This window comes from Dipodomys merriami, unplaced genomic scaffold (genome assembly GCF_024711535.1).
Source record: "Dipodomys merriami isolate MVZ:Mamm:240054 unplaced genomic scaffold, mDipMer1.0.p SCAF_28, whole genome shotgun sequence".
Classification (NCBI taxonomy): Eukaryota; Metazoa; Chordata; class Mammalia; order Rodentia; family Heteromyidae; genus Dipodomys; species Dipodomys merriami.
Genome location: NW_027204270.1, coordinates 9,196,500 through 9,222,761, shown reverse-complemented (window position 1 = coordinate 9,222,761; position 26,262 = coordinate 9,196,500). Strand labels below are relative to the sequence as shown.

The following is a 26,262-nucleotide window of genomic DNA, read 5'->3' as shown; positions in this document are numbered from 1 at the left end:
CAGCGGGACATGACGAGCAGTTAGCTCCTCCGTGCCTCAGTTTCCCCCCTGCAGAGGGTCAGAACCCCTTCCTTGTGGGGCTGTGACTATTAAAGGGTCCAACCCCCACCAAGCACACAGCCCAGTCCACTGCAAACGTCTGCCAGCAATACAAACTCATATGCTAGTGGCTCATGCCTGTAATCCTAGGTTCGAAGTCAGCCTGGGCAGAAAAGTACATGAGACTCTTATTGCCAATTAACCAGCAAAGAACCGGGAGTGGCATGGCTCAGGTGGTAGAGCACCAGCCTTGAGTGAAGCAGCTTAGGGACAGTGCCTAGGCCCTGAGTTCAAGCACCAGTGCCAACACCCCTTGCTGGGTCTCAGTTTCCTCCTCTGTAAAGTGGGGATACCAATACTAAGCCCAGGGGTGTGGAAAGACGGACCAGACAAAGATCTAATGGCTTGGCAAGGTGCCTGGCACCAAGGCATGCTCTCAGGCAGAGAAAGGCCCAAGCGAGCCTCGTGTTGCTTTCACTGGAAGCCGGGGGGGAGGGGGGGGTGCCTGGTGACTAATCTCATTAATGGTAATCATCACCCTGACGCTTGTTAATATAATAAGGCTGGGCTCCCAGCCGCTGCCAGGCTCCAGCGCTGGCTGGCTCCTAGGGCCTCTCATCTCGGCCTGGTGGGGGGTTCTAGAAACATTCATTACACTCCCATCCCTGGGGAGGCAGGCTACGAGAAGCAGCTGATTCCCAGCGCACAGCTCCATGCTGGGCACCCAGACGCACGGTGCTGCACCGCTCCCCAGCCCTGGAGTGCAGACCGTCACGCAGCTGTGCCCGGCGAGGGAGGCCTGGGCTCCATCGCGCACCTGGGACACTTGGCAAGCACCTCCACGGACCCAGCTCACTCCTCCAACCCAGCTAAGCCCTGTGGCGTGGAGGTCAACAGGACTCGCCCAGAACCATCACCCCAGGAAGCCTGGATGCCAAGAGCCAATCCTGGGCTCTTCAATAGCATTACTGAGGAAATGGAAGCAGAGAAGGGAGGCCTGGGCCCAGACACACACAGCCAGGAAGGCCCAACACAGAGCCCGCACGCAGGGAAGGGAATTCCTTCCTTCCTTCTTCCTTCTCTTTCTTTCTTTCTTTCTTTTCTTTCTTTCTTTCTTTCTTTCTTTCTTTCTCTCTCTTCTTTCTTTCCTTCTCTTTCTTTCTTTTTTTCTTTCTCTTCTTTCTTTCCTTCTCTTTCTTTCTTTCTTTCTTTCTTTTTCTTTCTCTCTCTTCTTTCTTTCCTTCTCTTTCTTTCTTTTTCTTTCTTTCTCTCTTCTTTCTTTCCTTCTCTTTCTTTCTTTCTTTTTCTTTCTTTCTCTCTCTTCTTTCTTTCCTTTTCTTTCTTTCTTTCTTTTCTTTCTTTTTGTGCTTGAACTCAAGGCCCGTACTGTCTCTTAGATTTATCACTCAAGGCTGGTACTCTCCCATCTGAGTCATGGCTCTACTTCCGGCTCTTTGGTAGTTAGAGAGAGATAAGAGTCTCACAGACTTTACTCCTGGGGCTGGCTTTGAACCATGATCCTAGCTAAGTAGCTAGGATTATAGGCATGAGCCACCAATGTCTGGCCTCTATTTTTAATTATGATTTATTTATTGTCAGTCATGGGCCCTGGACTCTGGGCCTGGGCGCTGCCCCTCAGCTCTTCAGCTCAAGGCTAGCGCTCTACCACCTGAGCCACAGCTCCACTTCTGGCTTTTTCTGCTTATGTGGTGCTGAGGAATTGAACCCAGGGCCTCATGCATGCAAGGCAAGCGCTCTACCACTGAGCCACCTTCCCAGCCCCTATTTTTAATTTTTTATTGTTACGCTAAGGGTGATATACAGAGGGGTTACCATTCCGTAGGTCAGGTTTCTTTTGGACAATGTCGCCCCTTCCCTCCCGCTCTCCCAGTTTTTCTCTATTCTCTTTTCAAGATGGAGGTACTGAGGGCAGAGAGATGAACAACTCACCGGAGATTCCACAGGAAGAGCCAGGGCCAGCTTCAAGGCTAGAAATTATCAGCCCCTCCTCTTCCTCGCCTCCCAGCCCTCCCCTCAAGCAGGCCCTGAGGCCTTACCCAGACAGAAGCAGCCGCTGCGGGAGGGCGTGGCATTCAGAGGGCTTGGCTGCCTGGGTGTCTCCAGGCTCTGTGCCAACAGAATAGCTGTGTGACCCTGGACAAGTCACGCTACCTCTCTGGGCTCTGAGACAATGGCTGATAGACTCGCCAGTATCCCAGGACTATTCTGTGTCTTCCATGTAGTCCGCAGCCTAGAAGGAAGATAACAAACCAGACCAGGATGCCACTCTTCCAGAGGATTCCCACAGAGTCGCTTCTGAGAGACTCCATCACTCTGGGATTCTCCATCACGACTGTGCATTACAGGGTTAAAGGATTGCATGGACTAGTAACTCAGGAGCTCTGAGGGCAAAAGGCATTTACCAGCCCCCTAACCAGCCTTGAAGGCAGCGATGTCCCCCTGCCTGCCCCTCCCCCCTCTGTGACATCAGGACCAGCCAAGCCAGGACAACCTGCCTCCATGATCGGCCCCAGTCCCAGGCCAGCAAGGACTAGGGGCCGCCGGGGTGCCTGGTGGGCGAGCCGGCAGACAAAGGGCCCCATGGAGCGGCCCCCGCAGCCCAGCCAGCCTCAAGCACAATGGAGGCCTTTCCAGCCTGCACCCCGCAGCCCTCTCCCTCAGCCAGAGACTCAGAAATGCAGCCAGCCCCGCACCCCCAGCCCAAGACCACAGGAAGGGGAGGAGAGACGAGGGGAGGGGAGGGGCCTCTCTACCTTTCTAGACCACCAACACCCCCCCCACCTCTGTCCTCACTCCTCTTCTCCCCTGGCACTCCCTCCCCCTACAGTCCCTCTTCTTCCAGGAAGGCCTGCTGGATTACTCTGTCCATCCTGTCTCTTCCTCCAGGTCCTGTTGTGTGGCTGCCTCCCCTCACCCCCCCCCCCAACTCAGTTATTCCTCCTAGAAACCCTGAGTCGCCTTTCTGGAGCAGAACTGTGACCTCTCTCTGTCTCTCCCTGTCTCTGTCTGTCTGTCTCCACTCTCACACGCTCCTTCTGTAGCTGTAGACTCTCCAGCATTGCATTCTGCACAAGGGTTGGGTGTGGGGCCCACACCTGTAATCCTGCCATTCAGGGACACTGTCTCACAATTCAAAACAAAACCAGAACAAAACCGTCCCACAATCTCCCATTTTCTTTTCCTTAATCTACTATCAATCTCCCAACTCGGGTCTTAACCTCCAGTCGGGCATCGATTCCTCCCTCAAATTCCTGCACTGTAGGTGTTGGCTAGTGAAACAGAGGCCAGCCGGCCTCCCTGAGCACATCCCCATCCTCCCCCAGGCCTTCGGAGGCTAAGCTGCTGCGCTGCAGGGCTGCTCTGATCCCGAGAGATGGACAGTGAGGGTCCCCTCCTCTCCACACCCACCGCCCCCCTGCCTCCACCGGGAAATCCAACCTTGCGGTGCGCTAATGCTGTGGACAGCACCGGGAACAGGAGGGGAGGGCTGAGTCCCGCTGAGGCCCGCTGGTTGGCCTGTATTTCACACAGCAGGTACTGACTGAGCCCCAGCCACTCATTCACACTCACTCGGTGTTGTGGGGGACACTGGATTATCACCACTTCCGGCCACCTGCAACCTGACTCAGTTCCTCCCTGTGGATGGCTGGGGCCAGTTCTACAAACCACCGATCTGACCACATCACCCCTCGACCGCAAGCCACGGTACACATGTGTGCACACCACACACACACAGCCTGATTGTTGGTGAAGAATAAACTCCCACCGGCTAACAAACTCCAGATCTCAGTCGCTAGGGTCACGGGTGTGAGGAACTGGCATCAGGATATCACTGGCATTTTTAATAAAAATGTGTTACAGTCAGGATCCCTTCTGGGTTCACACATTGATTGGTAAACAAGTCTTTTAATTTTATCTGTAAATCCTCTAGATGGGTGTCCCCAGAACACACCTGTAGACCTAGCTACTCAGGAGGCAGAGACAGGAAAATCGATTATGCCCATGACTTCAGGACCAGTGTGGGTAACAGGACAAAAACTTTCATCTATATTCTTCTATTATCCCTTGCAGTATCTTTTTTGTGGTTATTGTTGTCGGTTGTGGGGCTTGAATTCAGGGCCTGGGTGCTGTTCCTGACCTTTTTCTGCTCACGTCTAGTGCTCTACCATTTTGAGCCACAGCTCCACTTGGAGTTTTCTGGTGGTTTATTGGAGGTAAGAATCTCCCAGACTTCCCTGCCCGGGCTGGCCTTGAACCTCAATCCTCAGGTCTCAGCCTCTTGAGTAGTTAGGATTACAGACATGAGCCAGCAGTGCCTGGCTCCTTGAAATATCTTTATTGACGAAATTGACTTATTTGATGAGTTGTTTCCATCTGTGAAATGGGGTAATAATTCTCTTGAAGGAGAATGTCTGTGGATGCTTTTGGCAACCGGAAGGCACCAACACAAACACCGTGGATTAACACGTGTTTGAGCTTAACTCACAATTGCTTCTGGTTTGCTGATCCTCCCATCAAGGCTAGACACTTGGTCACCTGTTCCCACTCACACAGCTGGCTAATTCCTAGAGGGAAGACATTGAGTGGGGGTGGGGAGAGATGGAAGGAACCTCTCGCTTCACCTCTCAGAGCTTCAGGGCCTGGGCTTCTGCTCTTTCGGCCTCCAATCAGGAGGCCAGAGCTACGATCCGATGTACCTGGGTGCCTGGCACAGTTCCCTGTCCAGTCCCCCTTGCTGGCTACCCCCTAGCTCTGAGCTTCATTCCTCTGCTCCCGTGACAGCCTCTCCTTTCTCCTCGAATAGGGACTAGGCCCCCAGCTCTGGCAGTGCGGAGCCTCCATCCCCAGAAAGTCAGTCCTCAGGGGACCCTCGGCTGGGCAGAGACAGGGTGGGTGGCCCTTCCCGGGGAAGGAGAGCTCACTCTGTTCTCAGGGCAGCTGGGGCCGGCCACTGTGACCTCTGGGACTGCCAGAAACAATGGGCTATTCTTCCTCCTTCCCCCTCAGTGTGGTTGCTCATCCCTTGGGTGAAAAGACCCAGCTCCCCGGCTATGCCATCCGTGCGGCCGATCCGCGGTGCCCGGCATCTGCGCTGGTGCAGATCATCCCTAGCCACAGTCATGGTCCACACCGGATAGTTTCATCTCTGCCCAGGCTCAGGGTCATCATTCAGTTCCCAGGCAGATGCTGGGGCCCTGCCAATAATGGGAAGCCCAGCCTGCACAGGGGTGCAGGGAAGCCCAGCCTGCACATGGGTGCAGGGCCTTCTTGTGGCTGACGTGCTTCTAAGTGCCGCTACCCCGGCTGTACAGGTGAGACAACTTGAGCCCCAGTAACTCACCCAAGGTCACGGGACAAGGTCACCCAGAGAGTCCTGGGCAGAGTTGGGATTTGAATAAAGGTTTTCCTGGTGAAAGCTGGCAACTGCAAAGGAATACAATAGGATCACATGCTTCCAGCGAATTATCTCCACCCCCTCGCAAGAGCCAAAACATAGCAGCCTTCTTGTGCCCATTATTAGCACATGCGGCCACTAACGCTCAGAGGGTATCTGCTTGGCTCCAAGACGGAGCTCCCTTCCTAGATGACAAACCAGCTTACCAACGTCAACAGAGAAGGTGATGGGTGGTGGTGAAGGAGCAAAGGGGAGACAGTGAGCTATGGGGCCTCAGGAGGAGGGGGGCGTTACCTTCCAGAAGCATTCCTTCATGGGCAGCTATGAACCTGATCCATCAGCTCCTCTCTCTCTGCAGGCTTCTAACCCTGGCCCAGCCCTCGGCTAAAACCACTTAGCCACAGCTGTGGCCCTGTTTTAAGGACGTGCATGTTTAAAGGCTCAAGGTAGCTATCTGAGGTCCCACGGCAAGGCTCTGGGCCTCCGGTTTGTGTCTCTGAACTGCCAAGCTGTAACTGGGCGCTCTGGAGGGTGTCTGGCAGCTGTGGAGGAAGACCTTAGCTCCTGGAATTAAGTGTGGGTCATGGAGAGGTCTCCCTCCCAGGAGGGAAGGTCATGGCCTTGGCACCTATACCTGGGGGCTGTCCCCTGGCAGGGGGCAGAAGAGCCCTCAATGCCCCAGAGAAGAGCGGCAGGCAACACAGAGACGGGGAAGGGGAAGGGCATGGGGAAGGGCTTAGGGATGGCCAGTGGGCTCCGAAGCTCCCCCGCGTAGCAGGAGCTAGGAAGCACCCAGCTATGGGCTCTAGGGCAGGCTCCACACCCTGCTGGGCCTGGGCTGGCTCCAAGACCTTCCCAGCCTTGAAAGCCACCCAAGCTGTCCCCAGCTCTGCTCTGTTCCGCCTCCATCATCGCTGACACCCTCACCACGGCGGGGTGTGTAGGACCCCGGGCCGAGGCTCAGCCTTACATCTGCCTCACCACGTTTCACCCACAGAGCTTTCCGGTCCGTGTGAAAGGTGGGGAAACTGAGGCTCAGAGGAGTCAAGGGCTGGGCAGGAAAAACCACCCCAAGTACCCCCAGATAGCTCTGGCCCTGATGATTTTCTTGGTGGTCTAAAGCCAGCATTCTCCGCCTGCTGGAGGGGAACCGCACCCCCACTCCAGTCCTCCACCCACCCCACTGCCCCCCCCACCCCACTGGCCTCACCGTGCTCAGCTCTGAGCTGCCCAAACCCTCAACCAAGGGCAGCTTTTACCCCAATGGCTCCCGTGAGGGGCTGTGGGTCCATTTCCCTCCCTCCTCCCCTCCCCCCTTTAATAGGGAAGGAGGCTGAGGGGTGAGCTCCAGCCTCCACATTCATCTCACTCTGGGGCCACGGTGCTTCCTTTCAGCTTAATTTTATTTCCTCTTATAAATGGGCACAGCACGGGAAATGTTAAAAAAAAAAAACAAAACAAAACAAACAAAACAAAAAAAACCAAACCAGCTCCTTCCCAAGGCGGGGGCGGATGAGCGCCCACAGCGGGCGGCGCCAGGCTCTGTCCATTCTCTCCTCCGCTTCTCCTCCTTTGAAGTTTTGGCCAGAAACTCAGGACAGGTATGATTAATAAACAGGTTATGGGGAGCGAATGGGGTAGGGAGGTCTGGGGGAGGGAAGGACAGATTCCCAGCTGTCACAGGCCGGGTTGGGGGAGGGGGGAGTTGTCTCTGTACAGGAGAAAGGACGCACCGGAGGGAGGGGGGGACACTGTCTTCAGGGGGGGCTCCCTGGAGCCACGCTGCCTACGAAAAATATTTACATGCATTCGCCACGCTGGGGCCGGGTGCACAGGGGCGCCGGGCAAGCACCTGGGGGATGCCGGCGCCATTGGCGCTCAGATGGTGACTTTCGGGGCCCAGGTGGCGTCTCTAAATCTGTACATAGTTTGTGGGCTTCTATTTACAGACAGGAGGCCTGGCGAGGTGAGCCCGGGAATGCAGCTGACAGGAAAGCCAGGAGGCAAAGCCAGGTCTGCTCCGTGTGCGACCTGGGCCTAGAGGGCGCAGCTGTGTCAACCACTGAGCCTGGCCTGAGCACCCTCCACCCGCCACAGGCCTGCAGCCACCAGGGGAACCACCAGCCTTGCAGGGGGCGTGGAGAAGACAGTGCAAGCCCCACCTGCTGCTCTACGGTCCTCAGCCTGCGTTGCATTCGCCAAACGCCAAAGCTAAGGACAGACCGCTCCAGCCACACAAGCTCCCTCTCATTTGGAATGCGCTGTGCTTCCCGGAAACGCCAGGGCCCCGGACACCCTCTAGGAAGCATCAGGGTGTCTGAGGACCCGATTGGGCAGGCCCTGCACGTACCAAACCGTACCTAGAGTGGGGGGAACCCTGCACCCCACATTGCACCACAGAGGGCTCCAGCTCATCCGTTGAGCCGCACTCTCTTGAGAAGCACCCTGCTCCCCGTCAGGCTGGTCCAGGGCAGCTGGGCTGCTCAGACCAGGAAACTTCACAAGGACAAAGCCTAAACATTGGCCTCCTGTCCACGGCTCCACGGACCAAGCCCTCAGCCTCGTCTCTCAAGTGCTTAGGACAAAACGGGGGAGGCTGTGCCAAGAGGCTGAGCTCCCAGCCCCAAATCCAGCCCACAGGATGTGAAACGTGGGCTTCAACCCAATGCAGAAGTAGTGCTCACTGCTGGGTCTCCATCCCCCCCCCCCCATGCCGCGTCCCTGGGCACCGCCTCCTCTCTGCCCATTGGCCAGTAGCCCACCCAGGAGGAGGGCAAGGGCTGGGGGGACTTGGGTCTTCTTCTGCTCCCTGTATCTGACCTTTCTGCTACAGGGCTGGTGGAAGCCAAACCGCCGCTTCCAGGTCTCCTGGGCCCAGAGTTCCTCCCGCTCCGGCCCTCCTTCGAAGACTGGGATCCACTGACTTTCTTACAAAGCCCTGGGCCCACCGAGGCAGACTTGGGGTCTGAAAGATGGAGCCCAGCCTGGAAGTGTGACCCCCCCCACCCCTGGGGAAACACACGCTGCTGTAGCTCTGGGACGCTGCCCCTGTGGCCTCAGCCTCCCCCGACCCCAGCTCGCTGAAGTCTGCCGCCAGGGAATCTTGACAAGTAACAGAAAATAAACTGCAGGGGGGGTGGGGAGGAGCTGATGTGAATCTGGGTTATGAGTGAGAGGTGGGGGGGCCAGCCAATCACAACTCACACCACGTCCCTTCAGCTCCTACCTAGAGCCCCCACCGGGCACCTCCTTCCAGGAAGGAGAATGGTGACCCCATGTCTGAAAATACCAACAAAATGGTCCCACTTTCAGGAGTAACAAAGAAAGGGAGGTGGGCTTGGGGGCCTGTGACACCCCTCCCCCACGGCCACCTGCCCCTGCACATCTACGCTCTGCCCGTGGGGCCTGGGGCGCTGGATGGACTGCTGCCCGCTGGGAGTCCAGGCAGCATCGGCCAGCACGGCAGAGTTGTTGGGTCAGAGGGGCCGGCGGGTGTCCGCAGGGAGGCCGGGGGTAGGTGGGTCTGAGGTCAGCCTGGAAGGCTGTGGGGCGGAGGGCCGGGGCGGAGGCCCGCCCTCACAGGCACTTTGGAGACGGGTGTCCTGGGAGGCAGAGTCAGCCCTGGCTCACAGCAGGAAGGGCCGTGGGGAGACACGGAGCCGGGGCCGGAGCCGCCCCCTCCACCTGGGCCTTTGGTCCTGGGAGAGCCAAGCTCCCTCCACCGCCTGGGCCATCTTCCTTCAGCCTTGGAGGAGCCTCAACACCCCAGGTTGCTGGGGGCTGGCCTTGAGCCTCCCCTGTGGGCCACAGGAGGGAAGGAAGCAGCCAGGTGTGAAGCCAGGCCCACAGGTGCACAGAGCCCTGAAAGGCTGAGGCCATGACCCCCACCCCTACCCCACGCGCGCGCACACACACACACACACACCACCACCACCACCACCACCACCACCACCACCACACTTCATTCCAGGAAAGGTGGGTGCCCTCCTGTCTTCCTCCAGCACAAATGAGGCTCATGTACGGTGAGACTGTGCATCCCTGTGGGATTGTCTGACAAGGCTGGGGGGTGGGGGCAGCAATGTGGCTGGTGTGGGCACCGGGTGGAAATGGGGCAACTCTAGGGGACCCAATATGGGCTGAGTGCTCCAGCTTGATTCCACCTTCCCCGGGAGGCGCCACGAGTCGCGTTGGGTGTATGTAGAGGAGGAGGCCCGCGCGTGGCCGGTGGCTTGCGTTGCGGGTTTGTGGGTTTACTGGGCACCGCATGAACAGAAACGTCGTTGGGGGCAGATGGGGCGGGTTGTTGGTCTCAGTGTCGTCTGGGCAGTCAGGGCTACGTATGATTTCCTGTCACGTGCTTCTGTCGTGGGTGTGAACGTGGCAGTGTGTGTGGGAAAGTGGGCGACCGGGTGGAGACCATTCACAGGAGAGATGCCAGTGTTGCCTCTCCCCATCCCGGGCGGCCCCTGAGCCCACGGGAAGCCATTCCCCCGGGGACACTGGGGAAAGGGGAGCAGCCTGGGCGCATGTGCGCTGGGTGGAGGAGGGGCCCCAGTCTTGCCACGGGGACAGGCTGGTGATCAAGGGCACCCTCTCACCCAGGCGGAGACAGGCCCTGGGACAAGAGCAAGAGGCTTCAGTGTCTGGATGATTTTGAGAGCTGAGTTTGCCACATATTGGTCCTGAAAACCAGCCTGACTGCCTGTCCACCCCAAAAAGGGGCGCTCACCCCAGCCCCGCAGGATGAGCAGGGCCTCGGGCCATCTCCAGTCCCAGCCCTTCCCCTGCTTTCCACCAGCCAATCAGGAGCTTCTTTCCTCCTGTCCATCAGACATAAGGTCCCAAAGCCCCAGGCTGGTGGTGGTGGGAACAAGAGAGGAGCTTGTAAGGGCACAGTCTGGGGCGGGTGGCAGTGTGCCGTTGCTCAGGGATGGTCTGCGTGATGCTGGCAGCCCGGGCGGGCTTTGACAAGGAGGGCAGAGAAGACCTGGGGCTGGGCTCCTGGTCCCAGGCCTGGGCTGCGGGGCCGGCTGGGGACGGGGAGGGGAGGGAGGCGTTGAGGCTGCAGGAGGCACGGCGGCTGCTCTAGGCATAGAACTCCTCCTGCTTGTCAGGCTTCTGGTAGGTGACGCTTGCCTGCTTGGGCTCCTCCAGCGTGTAGCTGCCCTCGTCCTTCTTCTTCATGCGGTAGATGAGCAGCGTGACCAAGAAGGCGGCAAACAGGGCGCCCACCACACCGCCCACAATCACCGCTGTGGAGGAAGAGACGGAGGTCAAGGCCCGGGAGCGGGAGGGGGAGCTGAAGGCCCAGAGGGGGGCGCTGGGGTGGGGAGCAGGATGGGGATCCTGGGTCTGGGGTTCGAGTTTTTGGTGATGCACCATTCCTAGGCGCTCATGGGCCCCAGTGCTCATCACCGAACGCACTAAGTCCTCCTGCAGGTCCCATGAGAGGCGTGGTGAGCCGTGCCCTCCCCTCCAAGTTGTACCGCAGTTTCAAAATGGCCAGGAAAGAAGACACCCTGCCCACTGGATTATGACACCTGCTTGGCACCGAAGCTTCTGGACAAACGCGTTCCTCGGCATCTAGTCAGCACAACAGGCCTCCCCGCTCTCCCCGCGCGAGAGAGGCCTGGGGAGATGGCAGCTGCCCCAGGTGGGGAGCCAGGACGGGACTCTTGTCCATGTAGCCCAACAGGTCCTAAGGACCGTCGTCAAGGGCAGGTGAAGGTCGAACCGAAGGATGGACCAGAGATCAGAACTCAGGAAGGAAAGTCCTTCGGGACAACCAGAGTAACCGGGAAAGCTGGGATCAGAGAGCACGAAGGAAAGTGCCAGAGATGGAGAGAAAGTTAAGGTCAGACTGGAAGGGCAAAGGTCAGGGGAAGAGGGGGTCGTCGGTCGGCTTCCTCTTTCTATTGGGCACCCAGGATGCCTTGAACACTTTTCTGCGTTCCCAGAGAGACAGGCTCCCCGGGCCAGAGCTCAGGCCTTACCTACGAGAACCTCCTTCCGCTCCAGAATGCTCTTCTGAGGGAGCTGAGCGGCGGAGCTGCCCGAGTCGATGGCATTGTCCAGAAGGCCCGGGCCCGGGCGGGCGCCCTTGGGCAGTGTCCCGGACGGAGGTGACGGTTTGGCCACGGGAACTTCCACAGCCACCACCTCGTTAGCTGTGTCTGGCTGGGTGGTCTCCTCCTCTGGCAGCTCAAAGTCCCCGCTGGGACCCCCGCTTACCGGCACCTCTGGCTCATCCCGGATGGTGATGAGGAAGGATTCTGGAGTTGGGGTCTGCAGAGAGAGGGGTGTGAGCCCACGGACCAAGGTCCAGTGCCCCTGGGCATTCCTCCACATAAGCCCGCGCCATCGCTCCATCACCCAGTGGTGCCAGCACCCACTAAGCTAAGCACCCGCCATACTTAGTGAACAGTGGCCCTAAATGATCAAACCATGAAGGAGGAGCTATCATCACCCTGGGTGATAATAAATTACGCTCAGAGAGGTTCAGCAGCATGCCTAAGGACACACAGCTGGTACGTGTTAGCAGCAGAACTCAGATCCAAGGCTCTCCAGTTCCACGGTCTGTGTTTGAAATCACTCTACGGTGCGGCCTCTATTCTCAATCTGGCTACATCCTGTCCACTTCCTGTCCCCATCACTTCCCCTCTGGCTGCCGTAGAACAATCCTTGGGGACTTCCGATGAAGAAGCCATCTAGGGACCTGTCCTCCACGCCCCCCTCCCACCCCGTGGCCAGGGCAGAGGTGAGCACCTTGGCCTGGAGTCAGCCCTTGGGGCCTGCCCCTCCCCCACACTTCCTCATTCCCTCCTCCAGGACCAAAGTGAGGGCCGAGGGAGCGTTCAGGGCAGGGGTGCAGCTGCTTTGCAGAGAGCATGGGAAGGGGCCGGGGGGGGGGGGGCGGCAAAGACAGGCAGTGTGTGGGGGCTGCACCTGCAGCCCAGGCCCTGGCTCGCGTCCAGTGCTGAGCTTCACCATTGTTCCCCTTCCTGCTCGGCCCTCGGCTCATGGGAAACACCAGAGGAAAACCCTGCATTTGGGGGGCTGGTGGGGGGCCAAGGGACCGGCACTCCTGGAGGGAGAGCCCAAGCGGAGGGCTTTAGTGCCTGCCCAGGGCTATCACGACCCCTCCGTGCGGGCCACCCGCATGAGCCGCAGCTCCCATTGCCCTGATGCCCTTCCTCCCTGGCCATCTTTACCTCACCGGCACCCCGACTCTTATCACCCCAAACACAAGCACAAGAGCTGGAGTCCGCAGGCATCTGGGGCGACTCCACCACTCGCTATGGAGCCACAAAAGATGCCTTCCACACCCCGTGCTTCAGCTGCCTCTTCCGTAGGAGGGATTGGTGGCAGCGCCCCCCGCAGGCGGGGGTGGGAAGCACAGAGCCAGGCCAGGGTCAGAGGCCACCAGGCTCAGGCGCGCGGCGGGGACGTCAAGGACGATGGGAAAGCTACGCGCGCCCTGTCTCTAGGACCACACGCTGTCCGGAGCACCCTAAACGTGCCTGGAAACCTCAATCCCACAGCACCGCCGCCGACTTTCTCTTCACAGACGCGGGGAAGGAGAGAGAGGCAGCCACGTGCTTGGAGTCACGTGGGCAAATGAAATCCAAGCTGGCAGGCTGCTGAGGGCGTGGCCATTACTAGGGCCCTCCCTGTCACCCCCTCCCTCCCCACCCAGGTCCTTCCCTCCCAAGGTCAGGACACACACGCAAGCGCACGCACACACAGAGGCACACACGCCCCGGTCACCCCATCTGAGGGACTTACACTTGCCCTCCTGGGACTTGCACGCAGCCCGGTCCTCTGGCCCCTCCACCCCTGCCTGGCTCATTCCAGCACTTTCTGACCCCCACCCGGTCCCACCCCTCCCCCCTCATGCCCTGGCCACACTCACCTGAGCCACCTCTGTGGGACCAGGGGCAGTCGTCCCCAGGGGCAGGGTAATCCTCTTGATGGCATCGGGCTCCCGGGTGGTGGCTGGCCAAGGAAGGGCTCTGGGCCGGGAGGTAGCTGTGCTGGCCAGCCTGGGCGTCGGGGACTCTGTGTCCACGCCGGCCACGGTGGTGGGCGGCGAGGGCACCGTGGGGACGGTGGCCCGGGCCGTGGTGGCCGTGGTCAGTGGGGTAGGCAGCAGCCTCCGCACGCCGGTGGTCCTTACGACAGCAGCGGTGGCCGTGGCCGGGGCCGCTGCGGGGGAGCTGGGGACGGTGGTGGCTGCCGTGGTGGCAGCCGTGGCCGCGGTCAGGGCCTCCGTGGTGGCGGCGGTGACGGCGGCGGCAGTGGCGGCCGTGGTGGTGGAGACGGTGGTGGCTCCCTGGCTGGGCTCTTCCAGGGCCTCTGTCACCACCGGGGGGCTGGTGACGGGCTCTGGGCTGGGGTGCTCCGAGGGGAGCTCTTCAAACGGGGAGCCCACGGGCTGGATGTCCTCCGTGGGCAGCACAGCGGGCGTGGTGGGCGTGGCCAGGGCCACGTCAGGGCCAAACCGCATGGCTGTCTCCAGGCCCGACTCCTGCTCGAAGTCTGAGGGGTGGAAAGAGGAAGCGTCCTGGGGAGCGAGGCAGTGCCAGCGCGGGGGGGGGGGGGGACACCCCGCGTGGCGGGACACCCCGCTCCCTCCCCGCCCTATCTTCCCAGGAACACATGAGGGACAGGAGGGACACTGGCCACCATCTCTCACCTAGCCCCAAATCTTCCAGGGCCGCCACAGCCAGGAGGCCTTCCCTCACTAGTCCAGCCCACCGGGCCTGCAGTAGCAACCATGGTTCTTCTGGCCGCAGGTTTCGGTGGGGGTTAAAGGAATGGGTGGGGGTTAAAGGAATGACCGAGGGACACACTCAGCATGAGCTCAAGGCAGGATAGGCTGCGAGAGGATGTTCCTGGGCCATCTGACCGACTCAGCCCCAGACGTGAGATGACTGAGCAAGAACCAGGTGGGCGAGGGGGGGAGATTGGGGTGGGCAGGTTTGGAAGCAGAGATGTAACCCTTTAGGAAGGATTTCTTTTTTTTCACCCCTGATCACAGGGCTTGAACTCTGGGCCTGGGCCCAAGGCGAGCACTCTACCACTTGAGCCACAGCGCCACTTCCGGTTTTCTAGTGGTTCATTGGAGATAAGAGTCTCTTGGACTTTCCTGCCTGGGCTGGCTTTGAACCTCGACCCTCAGCTCTCAGCCTCCTGAGTAAGCTAGGATTACAGGCGTGAGCCACCGGCACCTGGCTTAGGAAGGATTTCTACCAAGATTTTAAAAAGCACAACCCTAAAGAAGCCAGCTGGAAAGTACACAGCCAGTTCTAAAGTGTACAGACACTCTGGACCCCTCCTGGGCCACCTCTGCCACCTACTTCAGTGACCACTTCCAGGGCTCAGGCACTAGCCCCCAGTCATTTTCTTTTTCTTTTTCCAGTCCTGGGGCTTGAACTCAGGGCTTGGGCTTGCTCGAGGCTAGAGCTCTACCACTTGAGTCACAGTGCCACTTCTGGCTTTTTCTGTTTATGTGATACTGAGAAATGGAACCCAGGGCTTCCTGCATGCTAGGCAAGCACTCTACCACTGAGCCACCTTCCCAGCCAGCATCCCTGTCCTGACCCTGCCCTTGGCCTCAGCAGATTGGATGCCAGAGGAGCCAATCAAGCTGTCTGTGCTGAGGACTTGCCATGGCCAGCTGAGCTCCTCCACATGGGTGGAGCAGTGCCAGGAACACTGGCTTAGGAGGGTGTCCCTGTTTCCTGCCAGGGAAAAAGAGAGCAGGGACAGCAGGATGCAAAGACTGAGCAGCACAAGTGGAGGCTCAGAGGCCAGAGGACATGGAGAGCTCGGAGTCTGCTCCTCCCTGGCCTGCTCCCTCCAGAGAGGATGCTCTGCCCTTCTCATTCCTGGGAACCATGAGACCTCTGTACAGTGGGCAGCCTCATTCTAGAGGGCCTAAGTAGACTCCTGGGAGTGGGGCCTTGGTGCAAAAGGGTCATTACTGACAGGTAGGGAAAGCCCAGGGAGGTACTTACAGCCCGAGCCCGACCCTGAATAGAGGCCATCCAGTTCATCATCAGGAAAGGAGTCATCATCCCCAGAGCCCTCGAGGTCCACGGGCCGCTCGAAGTTCTCATTGCGCCAGCGCTGAGCCTAGCAGAGTAGAGACAGACACAGGGCTCAGCATCAGAGGCCAGCAGCCTGGCAGGCCACATGACGTCCATGCGGGCAACAGAGCCAGGGGCCGGCCATTGGCCACCTCCTACCCACTCAAGATGCCTGATGACCACTACCAGGGACCCCTGCCCCAGGACCTTGACCCGAACCCCTGAGTAGAAGAACTAGAGCTGGGTTTGAGTCTGAGACCCATTGCTTCCTAAATGTGGGATCTGGAGCAAGTTACAGTGAAGAACACTGCCTCATCGAAGAGCATTGCCATGTTGGGCTGTGAAGGGAAAGAGTGTGGATGTTCCTGCAGTGCACTGAGTCACAGAAAGGGCACTGATTTACACGCCGTGCACCGATTCACACACCATGTAGTGATTCACACGCAGTGCACCGATTCACACACTATGTACTGATTCACACGCCGTGCACCGATTCACACGCAGTGCACCGATTCACACACCATGTACTGATTCACACGCCATGCACCGATTCACACACCATGTACTCATTCACAGGCAGTGCACCAATTCACACCCAGTGCAAGATTCACACACCATGTACTGACTCACACACAGTGCACCAATTCACACACCATGTACTGATTCACACGCAGTGCACCGATTCACACGCAGTACACCGATTCACACACCATGTACTGATTCACACGCAGTGCACCAATTCACACACCATGTACTGATTCACACGCAGTGCACCGATTCACACACAGTACACTGATTCACACACTATGCACTGATTAGCACACAGTGCCCTGATTCATAAGCAGCACATTGATTCATACACCATTCACTGATTCACACAGAGCTCACTGATTCTCATGCAGTGCACTGGTTTACACAGAGTGCACTGATTCACACCAAGTGCACTGATGCACACAGAGTGTACCAATTCACACACTGCACGGATTACCACACAGCACCCTGATTCACACACAGCACACTGATTCACAAACCATGCACTGATTCACACAGAGCTCACTGATTCTCACACAGTGCACTGATTCACAGAGTGTACTGATTCACACACTATACACTGATTAGTATGCAGTGCCCTGATTCACATGCAGTACACTGATTCACACATAGCACACTGATTCACACACCATGCACTGGTTCACACAGAGAGCAATGATTCACACAGAGTGCTCTGGTTCACACACCATGCACTGGTTCACAGAGTACACTGATTCACATGCAGTGCACTGGTTCACACACCATGCACTGGTTCACACAGAGTACACTGATTCACATGCAGTGCACTGGTTCACACACCATGCACTAGTTCACACAGAGTGCTCTGGTTCACACAGAGTGCACTGGTTCACACACAGAGTGCACTGGTTCACACAGAGTGCTCTGGTTCACACACAGAGTGCACTGGTTCACACAGAGTGCACTGGTTCACACACCGTGCACTAGTTCACACAGAGTGCTCTGGTTCACACACCATGCACTGGTTCACACAGAGTGCTCTGGTTCACACACAGTGCACTGGTTCACACACCATGCACTGGTTCATACACAGTGCACTGGTTCACACACTGTGCACTGGTTCACACACTGTGCACTGGTTCACACAGAGTGCACTGGTTCACACACCGTGCACTGGTTCACACAGAGTGCTCTGGTTCACACACCATGCACTGGTTCACACAGAGTGCTCTGGTTCACACACAGTGCACTGGTTCACACACAGTGCACTGGTTCACACACAGTGCACTGGTTCACACACTGTGCACTGGTTCACACAGAGTGCTCTGGTTCACACAGAGTGCTCTGGTTCACACACTGTGCACTGGTTCACACAGAGTGCTCTGGTTCACACACAGTGCACTGGTTCACACACAGTGCACTGGTTCACACACAGTGCACTGGTTCACACACTGTGCACTGGTTCACACACTGTGCACTAGTTCACACAGAGTGCTCTGGTTCACACACCATGCACTGGTTCACACACTGTGCTCTGGTTCACACACCATGCACTGGTTCACACACAGTGCTCTGGTTCACACACTGTGCACTGGTTCACACAGAGTGCTCTGGTTCACACACTGTGCACTGGTTCACACAGAGTGCTCTGGTTCACACAGAGTGCTCTGGTTCACACGCAGTATACTGGTTCACACACCGTGAAGTGATCCACACGCAGTGCAGTGATTTACACCCAGTATGCAGCAGGTGCTCCTCCAGGCCGATAAAGGGCGATATGATGAGATCCAGTCTTGTCTTAGGGCATTAAGTGGCACCCCAAATTCCTTATCGGACAGCCTTGGGTGCAGGGAGGTGTGGGGTCCAAGAAGGAAGCACTTTGGGGGGTGCAGGAAGGAAGAGGAGAGCTTGTGGTGTTGGCTCCAGCCCTGGCTTTGTATCTTCCCCAAACAGGAAGTTAGCTCCAGCCTCAACTGCCTCATTGCAGTCCAAGGAACAAACTCAGTGTGGAACCCACTTACTGCTTCCCTTTACAGGGTCAGCAGGGGGAGAAGGCTTCTTCTCCAAAGCTCCAATTCACAGAGCCAGGAAGCCGAGTCAGGATCCTGGCTCCAACTCTGTCCAGCACTAGGGACCTCAAAGGCAGGGCTGCAGACCCCAGAGAGGCCAGGCCTGGCTCTGCTCTGCCTCAGCCCAAGACCCACCACCTCTCGTGAAAGCCTTTTGGGAACAGGGGATAACTTCTGGTTCTAGGATTTGAAGCACACAGTGTTTGGGTCATCGTCCATGAACTGGAGAGTGCAAGGCAATCTCCCACAGGGAACGGAATAAGCAAAGGCCCCAAGGTCGGGGAGATGCAGCCAGTGCCCTTGCAGCCGGCCTGCCTTGCCCTCCAGCCTCACCCGGCGGTTGAGGTTAGAAAACCAGTGAGTGGGGGAGCGGGGAGGACTTCATAGGAAGCCGTCCATGTCTGGGTGGTGGCTTTCTCTTGGAAACAGGTCCTTTTTCATCCAGATTGTACATCAGATGAGCCCAGAGGTTTGGGTGATCTCAGTGCCCAAGCACTGGCAGCGCATGAATGGCGCTGGGAGCCATGGACGGCGGGTGAGTGCGAGAGGGCTGGACTGGCATGGCATTTTGTGCTCAGCCTCTCACACCCCAGCCACTGATAGGCCCTTCTGGCGTTTGTATAATGCTGAGAGAGAATCTCAATCCTGGCTTCCTGTCCTCAGCTTCCAGCACCTGTTCCCAAGTCCTACCCAGCCCAGCCAGGGCAAGAAGCCAAGAGATACCCCTCATGGAACACACACACACACACACACACACACATCTCAAAGTAATGAATTAATCAGTATTTACTTTCTGCCAGTGAGTCATGGAGTGGAACAATTAGGGTAATTGCTCTCGTGACTAATCGTAGGGTCTTCCTCCTTTGTAGGCATTCCAAGAGCTCAGAGCAGCCATTGTCCGACTTTCATCAGCTCCTGCTTCTGCCCAGAACAAATCCCCAGGACCCAGGCTCAGGGTGCTCCAAGGTCCCCGCACCCTTCCCTCCACAAGTCCTCTGGGGAATCTGCACCTGCCTCTCCAGTTGTTCAGAAAGCAGCCTGACTGGGGAAAAGTGAAGAGAGAGGTGATATTGTCCAGAAAAGAAATGTACATATATCCAGGAGCTGGTGGCTCATGCCTATAATCCTAGCTATTCAGGAGGCTGAGATCTGACAAATCGCAGTTCAAAACCAGCCTGGGCAGAAGAGTCCCTGTGACTCCTATCTCTAATAAACCACCAGAAAACCGGAAGTGGACTGTGGCTCAAAGAGGTAGAGTGCTTGCTTTGCATGAAAAAGCTCAGGGACACCACCCAGGCCCTGAGTTCTAGCCTCATGAACAGAAGGGAAAAAAAATAGACTCATTACATGACTTACAAGATGGTAACCCCTCTGTATAACCCCTTAATAATACCAATAAAAGTACATTCACAAGAAAGGCAGAAAGCAGCCTGAAGTCACTCTACAGGTCTGGGGCACAGCAGGAATCACTGTCGCTCTGGAGTGGCTGGCAGGGACCCCAAACTGATAACATGGTAAGTCCAAGAGGAAGTTCCCGAGTCCTCATTTCCTGGTGACCAGTCTTAATGTTAGTCCCTAACCCCTGCTTCCAGATAAGACACACACACACACACACCCATAGCCTCAGAGACCCTGAAAATGACACACTCTGAGATGCAGCCAGAACACACACACTGCCACATATCCACCGAAAGGCAGACACAGAAAGCACAGAGTGCCATGTGGCTTTGGGGCTACAGAAGCACGGGCATGGAAGTGGTGTGAGGGACATGTCTGTACGGCTCTGAGGCTGAGGGACAACACAGAGCCTCCTGTGAGCCTATCAGCCTCTACTCAGGTAGCTCTCACCTAGATACTATTCATCCCTAGCTCAGTAGCCATCCACATGACAACGGTTACTATGACAACCATCTCCTCCATGCTAAGGACCAGGAGCTCCAGCTCCCCACAGAGATGCGGGTGAAGCGAGGGAGAGACTATGAAGGCATGGGGGGGGGGACATGCACAGGGCAAAGATGAAGAAGTAGAGGGCAGAGGGAAGTGAGAGTTGACAGGCTGGGGGAAGAGGAAGGTGGGGGAGAGAGGGCGGTGGAAGGGAGAATTCTCTCACATCTTAATTTAGGCTCCCGTGGACAAGTGGAAGCTGGGGAGAGGCTACCTTCAGTGATTTTCCAAACCTGCCTGTAAGAGAATGTTCTTTCCCAATAATAAGCAGACCCTAGGGGAGGTGGTGGGGGGACTTACCAACCAGTCACCCCCAGCTCACCCTGGAAGGCTGGGGAGCTTGATGGTGGGGTGCCGGGACCAATGGGACAGGGCCCCCCAGGACTGCCAAGTGTGGCTCCCAGGAGATGGGAGTGGGGGGGGGAGATCACCTGCGAGCACTAGACGTCACACGCTGCCCGAGCAGGGGACAAAACGCTTCTGATCCCTAGACGACCCCTGCATTTGCATAATTCCATGCATAATGAGCATAATTATCCATGCCATTGCCTTAACTAGATCCAAATGCCCAGCACCTTCTCCCTGACCCTCTCCGTGGCCCTCTGTAAACCCCACCCTCTGGTGGCCAACACCCACACCGAGTGCATGCACACACATGCATGTGTGCACACACATACACACACACAAAGCAACTGAAAGAGGACATAGCCCAATATCACCTGTACATACAGGAGATACACACACCTGTGTCCACCCAATGCACACAAATACACACAGAAATTGATGGAAGATAGAGTTACTGTGCTATCAGATACTGATATCACATGTACATACTGCACTCCCCAGTGTACACACACATAACACACTGGTAGATAATACAAGCCAGTAGCACACTCATGCAGCACACATACACACATTTACACTTACGACCAATATTTTCTGAGCCCAGTCTGCCTACCCACTGAAGCTTCTCAGCAATTAAGCCCAGCACACAGCAGCACCCCCGGCTGACCGAGAGCACCGCAACTGCACGTGTGCCCTAGGAGGTTCAGAGATACATACCCCATCTTCACGTCACACACTCCACAGATGCCCCCCACAAACCTCCGCAAGGACTTGTGACCACCTGACTCAGGCACTCACCTCCCACAAGGCCAAATTGGACCCAATCCCATACACGCACCTGTGCACACCCACTACACCCATGCACACCTCCCCACACAGCTCCTGTATATACCCACTACACCCATGCACACCTCCCCACACAGCTCCTGTGCATGCCCCCACACCCACACACACCTCCATGCACAGCCCGTGCACACCCCCACACCCACACACACCTCCATACACAGCCTGTGCACACCCCTACACCCACACATGCCTCCATGCACAGCTGCTGTGCACACCCCTACACCCACACACACCTCCATGCACAGCCGCTGTGCACGCCCCTACACCCACACACACCTCCATGCACAGCCCGTGCACACCCCCACACCCACACATGCCTCCATGCACAGCCTGTGCACACCCCCTACACCCACACACACCTCCATGCACAGATGCTGTTGCACGCCCCTACACCCACACATGCCTCCATGCACAGACGCTGTGCACACCCCCACACCCACACACACCTCCATGCACAGCCTGTGCACACCCCCTACACCCACACATGCCTCCATGCACAGACGCTGTGCACACCCCCACACCCACACACAACTCCATGCACAGCCTGTGCACACCCCCACACCCACACACACCTCCATGTACAGCCCGTGCACACCCCCTACACCCACACACACCTCCATGCACAGACGCTGTTGCACGCCCCTACACCCACACATGCCTCCATGTACAGACGCTGTGCACACCCCCACACCCACACACACCTCCATGCACAGCCCCTTGTATGCCTCCATGCATATCCAAACTCATGGATATAGTCACACACACCCATACACACCTCCATGAATATATATACACGTACTCAAGCAAGCCTCCAAGCACAGCCACATTCATACCTCCATGCACACTCCCGTGCACACCGCTGTGTAGGCCTCCATGCACACCTCTGTGCAAACCCACACACAGATCCACACATGCCTGCACACCCCCACACACCTCTGTGCAAACCCACACACACCCCCAGCATGCCTCCTTGTATACTCCCATGCACACCCCCAGCATGCCTCCATGTATACTCCCATGCACACCCTGGGCACAGCCCTCACACGCACTCCTACACACGCCCCCATGCACAGGCTTGGCCCCTGACTTACACGTCACTGCTACACACTGCTGCCTTTACCTGCAACACAAACCTATCTCCCCTCCTTGCTCTCCACACATGCACACACAGGCCCTCTGGGAAACTAGCACCTGCCACTGCCACCCCAGGGCAGATACGCAGCGGCGGCACCACCACACAACCACCACCGAGGGCTTCCAGCCTCCCGGGGCGCTGCCCACGGCCAGCCACTGAGGAGCGGCAGCCGAGAAAGCGTCTGGCCTGTGGCCCCCCATCACAGCCCACAGATGCGGGCACTGAGACCGGCTTAGCAGAGAGGTGCGTGGGGGGGGCCTCTTCTGAATGCTCTTGCCTGCGCACCCCTGCTCACGCCGGCTGAGCATTCTTACACAGTCCCACTCACGCCTGCACGGCATGGAGTCAGTCACACCCACTCCGGTATACAGCATGCCCTCCTGCCGCCACCTGCCGCCCCTCCTCGTCTCTGACTTGGCACCCACCTGACAGATGCAGCCACACACACACACACCAGCAGGTGTGCGTACACACACCATCACCTGAGAAGCAGCAACCTTTCCAATAAGCCGACACCCTGCCGTCTCTCCTCCTAGCCACAGGAGCTGCGCCACACCCCACCGTGGCCCGGCAGTCAGGCCTTGCAGCGTAGGAGCAGCATAGGAGCAGCTGGATGCGGCCCCGTCTCCTAGGGCTGGGGTGGGGGAGGGGCCGGTCAATGTCAATCATCTCCCACCGTGGCCGCTACTGCCTCCATCTCAGCCCCCTCCCAAGCCGCTGGCCGAATGTGGGGGTCTCCACTGCCCTTCACGTGGGCAGCTTGCCGGGGGGGGGGGCGGGGACAGCTCAGCACAGAGGCCAAAGCAACCCCATCACTCAGTACCTCACTTCCTCCTCTGAAATGGGGGTGGTGGGAGGAGGCAGTTCAGAGGTATCTCTCCCGTCAGGTCCCATGTACCTGAGATCATCATGGCCCAGAGAGGTCGGGTGGCACACAGCAAGAGAGAGGTCAGAGAAAGAAAGGGCGAGTTACAGACAGACACAGACACACACACACACACAGACACAGACACAGACACACACACACACACACACTCACAAATTAGGTCAGCTGGCAGGGGGCCGCGAGCCCGGCAGCCCTGTGCCACGAGCCCGGCAGCCCTGTGCCACGCTTGTCAGGCCAAAGCTAGACCAGAATCAAGTGTAATTAGTTTTGCCGGAGCTTCCTTCCCCTAATTACCCAGACTTGGGCGCCAATGTCCTGGTGACCAGAAGAAAAAATTGTGAGCAAAGACTGGGATCCCAGCCTCAGGCTCAGACAGTCTAGGGTTCGAGGTTGAGCTGCTTGCTCAATCTCTCAGAGCCTGTTTGGTCCGGTGGGAACAAGGATCACTCTGACTTCACAGAGCCACTGTGAAAAGCAACGGGGTTCGTGTACCCGAAGCAGGGCTGGCTGCTCGCTGGTTTCTGGCAGGTTAGCTCCAGGACCTGTGTTACCAGGAGGGGACCTTTATTTTAGGCTAAACAAAGCCCTAGAAATCTGGCTCCTTCCCCCACTAATTAGACACTGAGGTGGAGAGTGGAGAAAGCCTTGCATTTGCTCACCCAAGAAGAGGGGTGAGTGGATGGGCTAGAATCGGGCCCCGGGAGCAGCACTCAGAGAAGGAAAGCCATTTGTCTAAAGACACACAGTGCAGTTGACTAGCTCCAGAAGCAGGCTCAGCACTGGGGTAGGGGAGGCTCACTGAGTTTTCTGGATCCTTGTAGACTCTGTCCCCAAAAGGCCCTCCGTCCGTCCTGTGAGAACTCGGTGCCCCTTACGCTTGGCAGTTCCACCCTGGAGACCCAGAGGATCACAGCAGGAATGTGGGCTGGGGCCAGGCTCCCTGGCAGCCAAGGGGGCAGCACAATGGACGGCCTGGATGGGGACAGAGACACCTCGGTCCCCACCCCTCCTGGCCACAGCTGTCCTGGCTGGGCACCAGTGCCGCCCCCCCCCCCTGCGAGGAAGGGAGTCCCAGAGCCTCCAGCCAGCGTGGTGGGCCAGGGAGGCGCAGGGTGAGGCGGCCAGAGAAGGCGCCTGATGACCTTGACAGTGCCCTCTGCAAACAGAGCCAGACCCCTGCCCCCCACTCCCCACTCCCCACACTCACACCCGAAGGCCATCCCTCCCCCCGCCTCGTCTCTCCCCTTCACCCCCAAGGCAGCTCAGAGAGCAGCACACACTACTCTGGGCCCTGGCATCCTGACCAGGGTCTCTGCAAAGCAAGTCCTGGCAGCAGAGCGTCCCTTCCCACCATGGGTCCAACCTCCCTCCACCACCTTCTCTGCCTCCCATCCTCCCCAGACCCCCTCCCCACCAGGCATCCTCAGTGAGCCAGCAGCCCAAGTTCAATAGGCCAGACACCCCCCCCCCGACACACACACACTTCCTCAAACTCATTTTTCCTCAGCTCCATTTGTAAAATAAATCAAGCCTGTGGCACACTCAGGACCTTTCTGAGATGCCCTAAAATTTCGTCCTTGGGTTCCAGAGATCCAGGACAACTCTATTCATAACAAATGGTAAACAGAAATAACCTACACACTCAATACGAGGGGACTGGTTAAATGGAGGCACAACCATCGTGTGGAATACTATGCAGCTGTCAACAGTGCTGGTGTCGCACACCACTCTGCCTATCATGTCTTTAAAAGGCCAGAGCCTATCACTGAATTATTACTTTTTGTCTGTTGTAGGGCTTGAACTCAGGGCCTATATACACTGTTCCTGAGCTCTTTGCTCAAGGCTAGAGTCTACTACTTTGAGTCACAGCTCCAGTTCCAGTTTTCTAGTGGTTAGTTGGAGAAAAGAGTCTGACAGACTTTCCTGTCCAGGCTGGCTTCAAGCTGTGATCCTCAGATCTCAGCCTCCTGAGTAGCTAGGATTACAGGTGTGAGCCACTAGCACCCAGCTTGGTTTTCTTTAAAAAAAAAAAAAAAAAAAAGTAGGGGCTGGGAAGGCGGCTCAGTGGTAGAGCGCTTGCCTTGCATGCATGAGGCCCTGGGTTTGATTCCTCAGCACCACATAAGCAAAAAAGAAAAAAGCCGGAAGTGGCGCTGTGGCTCAAGTGGTAGAGTGCTAGCCTTGAGCTGAAGAGCTGAGGGGACAGCGCCCAGGCCCAGAGTTCAGGCCCCATGACCAGACCCCCCCCCCCAAAATAAAGTATTTCAAAGAATATTCAAGGGTGGAGAAACAGTGGCTGCTGACCTGCACGAGGGCAGGTGGCCGGGTGGCTGGGGAGGGGACGGGCATCCCAGTGGGTATTGAGGAGGGGCCTGGTTCTCGCGGGCGGGACTGTGTGGGTACAGGAGGCTGGGTGGGCAGCTGTTGGGTGACTGTGCCTCCAGCCAACTAGGCCTGCCCTGTCTGGTGGAGGAGGTGGCGGGGCCATCTGTGCCATGGGCCAGAGTGTGGTAGCCAGATGGGCATGCCAGGGGAGGGAGCCAGGCCCCTGGCCATGGCCGCCAGCTCCCTCCCAGCCCCGGGCCCTTCCCTCTGCTGTCAATTTCCACTGGAGGGGTGGCACACAGCCCAACCAATGTCAGGGAGGATGGAGGAGTTGTGGTTTTCTTCCTCTCTCTCTAGAAAACCAGAGTGCACCAAGTCTGGAAGAGGAATGTAGTAGTAAAGGTGCTGTGAGCCCATGCTGGAAAGTGCAGAAAGTACAGGAAGGTACTGAGATAAGATGAGAAAGGGCCTGCGTCCTCCCTCCCCAGAGCTACCGGGCCTTGCAAGTGCTCCAGCTCCGGAGCTCAGTTGGGCAGCAGGTGCATTCGTGCAGGAAAGGCTTCCAATGTGCCTGCGGCCCACTGTGTAAAGTTCCTGGTGGTCCCAGCGTTAACGGCCAGCACTCACGGGCGCTGGTACTATGTTGCATGCCCGGC

At 57.6% G+C, this 26,262-nt stretch overlaps 1 protein-coding gene across 3 annotated transcripts in view; it reads right to left on the bottom strand.

Moving 5' to 3' along the window:
• Positions 1 to 6,840: 6,840 nt before the first annotated feature.
• Positions 6,841 to 26,262, bottom strand: part of Sdc3 (syndecan 3) — a 38,436-nt gene continuing 19,014 nt past the window's right edge. The window contains exons 1-6 of one of the 3 annotated variants that reach the window (XM_070037434.1): positions 22,381 to 22,406; positions 18,916 to 19,046; positions 15,475 to 15,592; positions 13,368 to 13,993; positions 11,449 to 11,740; positions 6,841 to 10,707 (exon numbers count right to left, since the gene is read on the bottom strand). In XM_070037434.1, the coding sequence (XP_069893535.1) occupies positions 10,541 to 10,707; positions 11,449 to 11,740; positions 13,368 to 13,993; positions 15,475 to 15,592; positions 18,916 to 18,933 (1,221 nt within the window). In that variant the 5' untranslated portion in view covers positions 18,934 to 19,046; positions 22,381 to 22,406 and the 3' untranslated portion in view covers positions 6,841 to 10,540. Of the gene's footprint in view, positions 10,708 to 11,448; positions 11,741 to 13,367; positions 13,994 to 15,474; positions 15,593 to 18,915; positions 19,047 to 22,380; positions 22,407 to 22,820; positions 22,862 to 26,262 lie in introns of those variants that run through there. The other 2 variants (XM_070037435.1, XM_070037433.1) reach the window with 2 other exon arrangements.